This window comes from Pelodiscus sinensis, chromosome 1 (assembly GCF_049634645.1).
Source record: "Pelodiscus sinensis isolate JC-2024 chromosome 1, ASM4963464v1, whole genome shotgun sequence".
Lineage (NCBI taxonomy): Eukaryota > Metazoa > Chordata > Testudines > Trionychidae > Pelodiscus > Pelodiscus sinensis.
The window spans coordinates 164,831,237-164,843,801 of NC_134711.1; the positions used below are offsets into that span (position 1 = coordinate 164,831,237).

At 41.1% G+C, this 12,565-nt stretch overlaps 1 protein-coding gene across 6 annotated transcripts in view; it reads right to left on the bottom strand.

Annotated features, from left to right (window-relative positions):
* The window catches only part of CADM2 (cell adhesion molecule 2), a 1,012,793-nt gene that overhangs the window by 263,207 nt on the left and 737,021 nt on the right, over positions 1-12,565 (bottom strand). For all 6 annotated transcript variants that reach the window (XM_075909639.1, XM_075909649.1, XM_075909633.1 and 3 more), the window contains one exon: positions 6,153-6,302. In XM_075909639.1, coding sequence (XP_075765754.1) covers positions 6,153-6,302 — 150 coding nt within the window. The remainder of the gene's footprint in view (positions 1-6,152; positions 6,303-12,565) is intronic.

Sequence of the window (12,565 nt, forward strand, 5' to 3'; positions counted from 1 at the left end):
ATCAATTATCCATCATTTGGTTGTATGGTACATATGGGGTCCACCTGCTTCAATATCCTCATCTAGCCAAGCCATCACCCCTCACCAAACGAAGTATAAAATATTACACTATAAAAATAAGGCTTAAAATTAAATGAGGGATGTATGTTAAATCTTCTCTTTTACAAAGATCTGTATCTTCCCATGGTGCAACGCTTACCTTATGCCTCTCCCTTTATTGCTCATCTTTCATTCTTTAATACAGCTGATCCCCCCCACACCTACATTCGTTTAAAAAAAAAATCACATTTCTGCCAGTTCTGCATTGTTGTATGTTGTACTTCTTTGAAAGGCAGCTATATAATTAAGCATACTTGTGTGCATAAAGTGATACAGAGGTGTCTATGGTAATTATTCATTTTAATTGAAAATTGTGTAGGAAAAAACATCTCTGTTCATGTGCAGGATGTAATTTGCATCTGCTTCCTAAGAATTTTAACTTGTACATGGTGAGCTGTGAATTCATATTTTCTTGGAATATATGCTCTTATATTTTCACTTTTTGCTGTGATGATGAACTAGTGAAGACTGTTGTCTTCAACAAAAAGCTGTTTCCCGCAACTGGTCTCTACAACTCTTTGTCCAATGAAAAGTCAGCCAGGTATTTATTGGTAAAAATGAGATTGTTGTCTACTTTCATTTTCATAGTCATACTTCAAATTAAAACAGATTAAGAAGAATTAATGAACAAATGGCTATATGTGATTTTAAGCCACAGCTTGGAGGAAGAGAGAGTGAAAAAGCAGAATGACACTAGAGCCATATCTGTATTTAGATTCCTTAGGAAGACAAGGCCTATGAGTAGAGCCCTACCAAAATCGCAGACATGCAAAATGCATCATGGTCTGAAATCTGGAGTTTTCCTATTAAATCTGTCCTTTCGTGTGCTTTTACTCTATACTATACAGATTCCATGGGGGAAGACTAGCATTTCTCAAAGTAGAGGTCCTGACCTCAAAACAAGTTGCAAGTGGGGGGAAGGGGGACGAGGGGAGAGGAAAGATACAAAAGGTTATGTTAAGAGGATCCTGCTATTGCCACCCTTATTTCTGTGCTGCCTTCAGAGATGGGCAACTGGAGAGCAGTGGTTGTAATGTTAGTCTGGTGCCCAGCTCTGAAAGCAGCACCCTGCCAGAAGCAGTACAGCAATCAAGGTAATAACACTATATCCAGGTCACCCTTGTTCTGTACTGCTATTTTCAGAGCTTGGCAGCCAGAGTGGCAACTGCGGACTAAGGGCGCAGCTCTGCAGATGGCAGTACAGAAGTAAGGGTGGCAATACCATACCATACCATCTTTACTTTTCCACTGCTGCTGGCAGCAGCATTGCCTTCACAGCTGGACAGCGGCGGCTGTTGGCCAGGAATCCAGCTCTGAAGGCAGAGCTGCCATCAGGAGGAGCAGAGAAGTAAGAGTAGCAATACTGCATCCCCCATACAAATAATCATGTAATCCATTACACAACTCCTTTTTGGGTTAGGACCCCTACAATTACACCACTGTGAAATTTCAGATGTAAATATCTGAAAAATGAAATTTACCATTTTAAAAATTCTTTTACCATATAATTGACCATGGCTATTGGTCTCTCCCTGTTCTTGCACTCTGGTGCCAAGTCTAAACTAGCATAATAGGTTGTGGTTTAATGCATGTGAACTCACTCCTTTTAAGTGACATGGATTTCACTTGCTGCCAGGTCCTGTTTAAAAACAAGTACATTTAATGTTTTTAAAAATGTGACTGGTCCTGGTCAACCCTAGCAAGGGATCAGTTTCCCTAATCTGTATGTGTCTTGCCGTTATAAGTGCATACAAAAAGGAAAAGGCTCATGGTACCTTCCCTTCTTCACTCTGTGCATCCAGATCGGGCTAATCATACTCTAGCCTCAAATTTATAACAAATATTTGATCAAATCCAAGCCATGAGACTCTAAAAGCAATCAACTTTGATATATGCATGCACTATGCATGCACTAAACAGATGACTATTTCATTTTTTTCAGAAACAAAATCTATTCATAGCTTTTTAGTTGTCTATTCATTTTAATATTATACACACAGACCATCAAACATCTCTCAAGCTAAAATATTACTTGTGTAACTAGTTTTATTCATAAATATTTAATCAGTTCAGCTGAAAGCATCCTTGAGCACAAAATCTTCCTGTGCATTGACTATATATATGCAATTAAATACAGGGATAATACCAACTAAAATATTAATTGACAGTATTTGCTTTTACTGTAGGGGAATTTGGGGTGGGGATTAAGTTTTGAGATGTATCTAGGAAATGAAAAGGAAAATGTGATTAATATCTTTGGTGTTCTGGTTGCAAACAATGAATAAATTATAATTCATAAAATGATTAAATAATGTAACTTTTTATTGCACTTTCCACCCAAGAATATTGGACAATATTACCAACTGCCCCATTTGGGGCAGGTCTCTGTTAACAGTACATTTTTCAGATGGAAAAATGAAGATATCTGTTAAGTGCCTTGACCAAAGACACTAGAATCAGAGGTACAAGGACAAATCAAGTTAAAAACAGAATCCCAGTCTAATATTTTCCCATGTTTTGTTTACAAGCTTATAAAATTTAGGAAATAGTATCACTTACATTATTCTAGAAAGAGGGAGACTCAGACAGACATGACCAAGTTTATAAATCAGATTTCAAGAGACAGCTACAGGAAAACTAATTAGCAACACATCTTTGAGATCAAACTGACTACTTGTTCAGTCTTACAAAGTTTGGACATCTACCAGTGCTCATCTAAATGGCCACTTGTTTTGTTGCAAGCTATTGTGTAAATCTACCCCACACTTGCCTGTCATATGTTAATTCTCTGTGTGGACCCTGCCACTGTGCACTAAACATATTTCCATCCATTTGGACTATCACACTTTGAAATGGGAGTAAATTAAAGCACACTAGGGAACAGGAAGTGTGTGTCAGCATAGTCCATGGAGCTACTTAGTGAATACCACAATGTGGGGTAGATTCATTTAGTGGTCCTTTAGACAAGCCTTGAATAATAGTACCATTAGGTGCATAGTACCATTAGGTGAATTCAACAATGTTACCCTCTCCTTCCTTCTAATCCTATTGTCCTAAATCAAGTGAAAAATGCTCTCTCAAATACTTCACTGATTTAGTTCACAAAAATACACTACATTTACATTCAACATGAATTTTTATCATCAGAAATTGTCTTTGAATGAGACAGCCCAGATCAAGGTTCCTTTATGTCACTATCTGGTAATCCTAGGTTTTGCAAACATTTGGGCCTTCATGAAGAACAGCACCCTGAAGAGGGCATTTCAGACCTTCCCATCCACAGGTAACTTTTCTACTTCTGAAACATGTCCTATTGCATGCTGTTACTCTCCTACTGCTATATCCACCAGCCATGTATTTGATACTCATCTGGCCCCCCACCATCTTAGTACCTAAGCATCTTCCAAGAATTTAAAAACAGAAACAATAGCAATCTCTCTCTTTCTTCCAGCCAATCAAAAAGCTTGATTCGTTAATGGTTGTGTGAGGGGTGATGTTGCATCATTTACTGATGGAAGGTTAAGTCAATAGCATATTTGATTTTTTAATTGACTTCTGAATGTGGCGGGTTCTGCAGTCATTCTAATCTCCCATAGGTGTGAGCTTCATAGCTCCAGTTCCCAAAAGAGTTGTCTGTCTGTGTCACCACCTAATCCTTTTCACTGATTTTATGGGTCTGATAAACACAACTCTACTAGGAGGTTTACATAGCCACAAAGGGAGACAAGAGGTCTCAAACAGGAAAGGCCAAAACTAATGGAAAGCTCTGAACATCTGGGTTCTGGAATCAATGGATAAAGCAGATCTACTGCATGTAAGAGAAAGCAATATCCAAATGTATTGCCTGTAAGAAGAGAAGAGGTCTTGGACTCAAACTTCTGCTTCAGCCCTGGATATCCTGTCTCTGAGGATATCCTTCTAAGCTTTCAGAGATAGAATTCCATTCTAACACAAGGCCTAAAAGGGAAACATTTTGTAAGGGAAGCATCTTTCCTTCAGGTATAAGTGGAAGCACACACAACAGAGCTGCTGATTAAGGCTGTGAAACCATTAATTGAGTTGAAGAAGTGGGAGAGAGTGGCAATGACTTCTGCATGACATTTCAAACTGCTGCTCACTTGCCCCCATTAGTCAAGGATGGGAGTGTCATGTGAACAGGATGTAATGCCTTATAAACGTAATATAGTCGAATATGCATGATTTAAGGACCAAGCATATTTCTGAATCAATTTTGCAGTTTTCCTATGCTACAGAAGCACAGTAGCTCCTCTGAATAAATCCTCACATATTCCTCAAAGCCTTAGGACAGAGCTTAAAGTTCAATGAAAACTACTGTTCTTTAAGTTTACTTTAGCCTCCTGTCTTCTGTAGAGAACATAAATTACTCACAATAACTTACTATGCAACAAGCTGCTCAGAAATGCTATTGCTGCAGTTTATTTTAAGAGACATATTACTAAGTATTCCTAGTGAACTTCTACTTCATGCAGTACATTTAACTCTTGCCAGAACACATTCATACATGAAATTAACCTGTTTCTTTTATTCCTAGAATCTTTTAAATGTTCTTCAGTATATAGACAGTCTCAATATTGTTTCTTCTGTGAAAAAATTCAAACCCATTACTCTTACTTATGTAAGTATTCCTTACTTTTGAAAAATCAGTGGGCTTACTCACATGAGTAAGGGTTGCAGGACTGGGTTTAGGAACATTAACACAATGTAAATCCTTCATTATGTATCTTTAATCCAACATTCATCTTCCACATCCAACATTCAGTAATCTTCATATACTGAAGACTTAAAGGAAATTACAAATCAAATGATTACACATTACAAAACACACACACACACACACACACACACACACACACGCTATAAAAAGGAAACAGGAACCATTTCAGTATCTTAATTAGATTCTGTTTTGTCAATAATATTAGAAGCAATGAAACCTCCTCATTTTGAAAACATTTTGATTGCAAGTTCTGTAGACAGAATACAACTGCTTTTCAAATCTGTTTTTAATCAAGTACACAGATCCACATGAAACCTGCTCTTCAAGCTTGATCCTGCAAGATGCTAAGCACCTTTGCCATCATACAATAAAGCACTTAATCAGTGCTTAAGTTAAAGCTCCTGAGTGCTCCCATTTGCTGGCTATGAGCCAGAGTGCTCAGTATTTTGCAGAACTGAGTCCTCGCTGAAGGATTAAATATAAACTCCACCAAGCTTGGCTACTGCTGGAGTCAACATCAAGGTTAGTGCAGTTTTGAAGCCAAATAGAGATTTTATGAAATTGCAAATGTTTTTACTTACAAAATCTAAACGTATTCTCTTGTTAATGTTTTACCACAAACGATACATCTCTTGTCTTATTCAAGTCAGATGGATGCACAAATCTTGGCAGCAAACCCTACTAATTCAGCAAAGTTTGCCTTATAAAAAGGAATAGAATTTGTTCCTATTTTTTTTCATCAGGGTAGGCCAGCACCTCAAAACAAGCTGTGAATCATGTAATCATGTCATAGTAAAGCTACGACAGTAAATATAAGTGAACTACTTGAACAGTAGTTTGGATGAATAATCATATGATGGTAACTGCACACCAATGGTTTAAAAAATATAAACAAACAAACTCCAATAAACCTAAGCAAAATTTATCTTTCCAACAAGAGAAGATATGGTGCTTACAGGCTACTGCTTCTCCTTCTCACATAGCCCTCTAATTAGTCCTTCAAAATATCTGAACAAGGATTTCCAGTTCAATTTGCAATAATCACGAAAATGTTTTTCTTTTTCTCCGACCACTTAATGAAAGCAATGAAAATTACATAAGAAATCAACATATATATTAAAAATATCTTCAAAGAGAGAGAAGAATTGTGTATTTGAAAATTAAGTACTCTTTAAAGTTTATGCCTAACTCGCTGAAAAACATTAACATAAATACAGTTGTGTTAAAGCAGTGTGGGAATAAATGAATGATCGGTCTAATTAAAATATTCATTATGTCTCATAATACATTTCAAAATTATTGAAGAAAATATATTCACCTTTCTTGTCATCGAAGTATAGAGTCTGTTGAGCTGGATTTGACCACTGGAGGGAGGTGTTATCATTTTGATCAACCCTGCAGGTCAAATTTGCTGTTCCCCCTTCAACAACTGTAACATTCTGTGTGAGTGGAAACTGCCCTTGGCTGCCTGAAGGGGATTAAAGAAAACAAAAAAGTAAAAAAACAACCCCAATTACATGAAAGTTATGGAACAAAATTTATTACATTAACTTCTCACAGCCTGCAGAGTCTGAATTTGATGTAACAGTCATACCAAAGTGTGTGTGTGGGGGGGGGAGAGGGGAGCGAAAGAGAAGGGGAAGATACAAAGAACATATTTCTGGTGTAACAGACAAGTTAATTTAAGAGCTGTAGATTACTTAATGTTCATTATCTTCTAGGAAGCATCCATCTTACAATCCTTAACCCTCCACCTTCAGGTGCACACACAAAAAACCCTGTCCACAGATGCTTCAATGTATTATATAGGTTTCTTATTATGAATGACATGGTTAAATGTTCCTAGACTATTTAAACCATCTGATAATAGGGGGAAATATTTTTCAGAAAAAAAAACCCCATCCCATGAAACTCTTCTTTTAGTCTGAAAGAAAGATTACTTTACAATTTTTTTGATACATTTCTTGATTTTGTTTGTCCGTTTTGTCAGTTTGTCTAAGAACAAGTGCGTTGTAAGGAAGTATCACTTAAAGTAGTTTCAGGATAGACTTGATGTGATAGTCCTTTCACATGTCCAACTATTATGATTTTATCACAAAATGTTCAAGCCCACTAACAATTTGCAGCAGTCCAAAATACCTCAGAGATATTAACAGTTACATATTTATTATCAAGAACAATTTTGCTTATTGGAAAAATCCATACATACTTAAATTCCACACTGTCAAGGCAGCACAAAGAACAATGGTAATAAAACTAATAAGGAATGGTTACTTACCATTGTAACTGTTGCTCTTCAAGATGTGTTGCTCACATCCATTCCAGTGTGTGTGTGTGTGTACGCACACGCAAGTGCTTCACTGGAAGACTTAGTGCTACCCATTCAGTTGTAGCATCCCCAGTGGTGATGCCTCACGACATTGCATATATAGCCCTGGAAACCTAACTCTGCTTCCTTCTTGCGGGAACATTCTAACAGAGGGGAGGTGGGTTGAACTGGAATGGACATGAGCAAAATCTCTAAGGACAACAGTTACAAAGGTAAGTAACCGTTCTTTCTTTGAGTGATTGCTCATGTGCATTTCAATATGTGACTTAGCAGTCTGTAGGGAAAATGGGTTTAATCAGTTAACCAGTTAGATGTAGTGTTTCATCAGTTAACCAATTAAAGGGGAAGTGGGCTGCAGCGCAGCAGGCAGGCAGCTGCTCCGGCCCCTACTGTCTAACCAGTTAACCATTCTCATTCTTAGTCACCATAGTGACCTCTGGCTATATCTTCACAAACATTATCTGGGGCTGTGTCCATCAATCGAGGTCACTGGTGGCTCAGTGAACACTTGGTCAACTATGTTCCTGCACATCATGAACACCAATGCCAGCCATGTTTGGAGTGGGAGCAGGTAGACACAGACATACTTGAGAACGTACATGCATGAGCTATGTGCCCCAAGAGCCTCATGCAGTTCCAAGATGAAGCTCACCATGGTCTGAAAACAGGACTCAGGCAGGGATGCTGTCATCTATGTAGAATTGAGAAGGACCCCAATGAACTTGATTCTCTGTGTAGGCCCATCTGTTGATTTAGGCATATTGTAAATCAGGCCCAGGTAAGTAAACATGTTTTTGACCAGGTCCATATGCTTAAACATCTGGTCACTCAACCCACCCTTGATCAACCAATCATCAAGGTACGGGAAGACCTGCACCCACTGATAATGTAAAAATGCTTCCACCACCACCGCCATGCACTTCATAAAGTCTCAAGGTGTCAAGGCCAGGCCGAATGTCAACATTGTTAACTGGTAAGGTCTGCCTGCCACAAGAAAACACAGGAATAATCTGTGTGCCTGGTAAGGTCTGCCTGCCACAAGAAAACACAGGAATAATCTGTGTGCCTGGTAAGGTCTGCCTGCCACAAGAAAACACAGGAATAATCTGTGTGCCTGGTAAGGTCTGCCTGCCACAAGAAAACACAGGAATAATCTATGTGAAAACATGTGGCCTTAAGATTGAGGGTAGCATACCAGTACCCTGGATCCAGGGAAGTGACAAATTGAGGCCAGGGAGACCATATAGAACCAAAGAAGTTTTTGTATAAGGGGGTTAAAGTTTCTGAGGCCCAAGATAGGATGTATACCCCCTTTGGACTTGGGGATAAGGAAGCATCAGCGATAGAACCCCCTTGCTCTGAATTCCCAAGAAACCTCCTCTATCACTCCTAGTGTGAGGAGCAACTAGACCTCTTGTATCAGAAGGTGCTTGTGAGAATGATCCCTGAAGAGGGATGGGGATGGGAGATTTGTAGGAAGGGAAGTAATGGAACTGGACAGAGTATCCTACTTCTAGTGTGTTTAGGACTCACTGTTTCAAGGTGTTCTGTGACAATACACGGTGAAAGTGGGACAAACTGTTCCCAAAGGGAGGGACAGAATCCAGAAGTGGGTCTGGTTTCTCTGCAGAGAAACCTCAAAATTGGGACTTTGGCCTGAGGGGGAGGTTGTTTAGAGGTGCCCTAGTGTTGGCTGAAGGAAGATCAAGGAGGTCCCCTCCTGATATTGGTTCAACCCCTATGACATCCTTGGTCTTGCCTGGGAGAACCAGGCAAAAATAAGTGGGGCAGGCATATGGATAGTCAGGGTTTGACGTGTAACCCTGGGGTCCTTCAAATTGTGGAGATGGAAAACCATTTTCTCTGCAAATAGTCCCGGATGGTGCACTGGACTTCAACCAAAAGTTATGCCTCATGGCAATCCCCATAGCCATCATATAGTTTACCGAGTCTTCTGCATCCAGGGCTGCGTGCAGTGTTGTTTTAGACACTGTGCGGCCCTCCTATACCATTGCCGCAAATTCCTGCTTCACATCTGAAGGCAAAAGCTCTTGAAATTTCAAAAGAACATCCTAGGAATTAAAGTCATTTTGACTAAGGAGCATCTGTTGGCTTGATACCCTGAGCTGGAGATCACTAGTGGAATATACCTTAAACCCAAGCAGGACTGGCACTTTAATCTCCTTTTTTTTTTTGGTGGTGGGCCCCAGGCTACCCTTGGTACTCCTTATGGTTCAGAGCATCAATTACAAGAGCCCTTGGCTGGAAGTAGGTGAAGCAGTGTTTGTAGTCCTGCTGCAGCACAAAGTATTACCTCTCCACATCCTTGGCTGTGGGCACAATGGATGCGGATGTCTGCCACAAGACCTTGGTGATCATCCAGATCATCTTGGGAATAGGAAGGGTGACATTTGCCAGACACTCAGGTGAGAGGACATCTACCTCCACCACCTGGAGACTATGGTTTGGGGCCTCCCACAGAAGAAGGTCCTGCTGGGCACAAGAGTCCATCAAAGACATGGACAGGGTTGTAAGCAACTAGTCAATTATCTGATAAGCATATGCTTATCGGAGAGTCAACTAGTGACTCAACTAATCACTTTCTTCCCACCCCTTGCTGCCTCTGTCAGAGAGGCGCAGAGAGGGGGAGTAGGAGCCAGTGCTGGGGGGAGCTGGCTTAAAAGCTGGTTTCCCTCAGTACTGTCTCCATGGGGGGTTGGCACGGGCACAGCAGGGGACTGGTGGTGCTTCTGCCTTTGAAATATAGCAAGAGTCCTGCTCTTGCTACACTTTAAAAGCAGAAGTGGCGCAGGGAGCACGGTGTGAGTGTGCATCTCAAGCACCCCCCACTGGCTCTGTGCTCCCTGCACACTTTGCTTTTGAAATGTACACTTGCCCCATGTTCCCCATGGTGCTTCTGCCTTTGAAATGTAGCAAGAGCCAGAGAGGCTCTTGCTACATTTCAAAGGCAGAGAAACCCTCACCAACTAGTCAATGGAAACTCCATCAACTATTCAATTAGTTGATTAATCTAAATTTAACATCCCCACAGGGATGAGCCCATCAACATCTCATCTGGGGATGATGATCAGGATACCACAAAGAGTGTGTGTGGGGAGAGAGGTCTTCCTAAGTCAGCAGGTCCTCCACTGCTTTCCTCTTCTATGGAAAGTTCCTACAGGTTGGTGAAGGTGTTCGAACACCTCGTCACTTGGCTCAACTGTTGTCTCAAGCACCAGAGTGGGGGGGGGGGGGGAAGCTAGCATTGAAGCTACCACCAGTGCAGTCCTGGAAGGTGAGCCCTGCCTCTGGTTCTGGTGGTACACCCATGGAGTCCAGAAGGGTCAATGCATCAGCAGCTACCACAATAGGGTGGCAAAGCCTACATTGGTGCTGACAAAGAGCTGCAGTATCAAGAAGAGAGGCAGGAATGTTGCCTGGAGCAAGAGCAGTACTGAAGTACTGAGAGCTGCGGGACACAAAAAGACTCAGCTTCCAAGCTCAATCCAACACCAATCACAGGGGAGCAGAACCCGACAGTGCCAGTGCCAGTGAACAGTACCGTGACATATCATGCATGTGGGTGGGCTTGCCATGATGTCTCAGTGTCAGCATAGAGAAGGGGCCAGTGCTGAGGGGGATGGAGGAGTCAGAGTAGGGGGTCCGTATAAACTGTCATTGATGGGAAGGTGCTCTGTGGTGCCCCTGTCATTGACACAATGGGAGCTGTCTGTTGGTCCAGGAGGTGCCCCACAGGCAGTGCCAGGGTCAGTGCCACTGGTAGATGATGGGTCTGCTCAAGCATTGCCGACGTAGGCACCGTAAACTCAGTGAGGTCCCACATAGCTTCAAAGATGTCAGGCACAGAGGGCAAATCCAGGTCTTCCTCCATCATCATTAGCTCCAGAGTCAACCAACACCAGACTGGATGGCCCCACCATGGGTGCCTGACTCAATTGTGATGTGGCCAAGCTGTCTGAATTGGATAGGAACTGCACCATGCAGGCAGCCTCTGGGGCCTTACTAGGCTTCCTGGAGGAAGAGCATTCTCACTCATCTTCTTAGTCCCTGGAAAACGGGAGTGGTTCCCTGCCAAGGAGCTTGCCTTATGTATCAAGAGAATTCAAGCTGTGTCATGGGGCTGAAGGGCTGACTCCATTAGCAACAACTTAAGTCGTGGTCTCTCATGTTTAATGCAGGGCTTGAATCCCCTGCAGAAGCAACATTTGTCTTGAGGTTGGCCTTCCCCAAGAATCTTGAAACATTCAGAGTGTGGGTTGCCTGTAAGCATACCCTTCCCACACGTAACACATTGTTTAAATCCTTCTGGCCGCTGAATGTCCCACTAGCTTTGCAGACAGCTGGGAAGGAGGAGAATCCTCCTCCCTCCCCCATTCAGAACTACTAACTAATCTATCTATACAACAAAGAACTCTAAACTATGCACTAGGGAAGAACTGCTTCCTAGGCAAGAAGTCAGAAGCTCCAGTAACCATCCCTGGTGGAAAGAAGCAACTGAAACAGGAGTCAAGTCAGCAGGGGGCATATATGTGACACCATGAGGTGTCTCTTCAGGAGGGGCTACAGCTGACCCAACTGGTTCTGTGAGGGAAGAGTTTTCAGATAAACATGCACATATTGTGTGCACACATATTGTAATGCACATGAGCAATTACTCAAAGAAGAACTACAGTTATTAATATGGGGGGGAGAGAGAAGTGGGAAAAGCTTACAAATAGAATATATTTGTTTTGCTATAATCACTGGCATAGAGATTCCTATGACAGAGAAGTACAACACACCGATTGGCACAAAAAAGTGAGAAAAGCCTGAGATGGAAAACATCCTTACAATTCAACAAATAGATAATATGTTTTATATAAAATATAAGCATGAACTTAACTTACAATATAACAGTAGTTATAAAAATTATCAGACTAAGCATAAACTTTAAGATAAGTATCATATTTTAAATGGTACTCAACATAGAAATCTTCCCAAATAAATGAGGGTTTGGGGTTGAGCTTACATAGAAGGCAAAAATGATTAAAAACAAGTACAATTATGCAAAGAAACACAGTGAATAGATAAATAGAAGAGAGGCACACCCTATTTTTTGAAATGGTTATAACGACAAGATGAAAACCAAGGCGGGCTTACGCAAAATGAGTTTTGTGGTTTTATTCAAGACACCCCCCACCAAAAAAAGAAATGAAAATAAAAACAAAAATAACTAGCTGATAGCCATTTTGGCAGTCTCACAAGAAGTGTTAAAAGCAAATTGACTTTGAAGACTAACTAGCATCTCACAACTACAAGTGGACCATCCAGTTGTGTGTGGGAATAAACTGGATGGTCACTAATTAAGCTTGCTGCTGCAGCTTATGCTGTTCTTTTTTTGT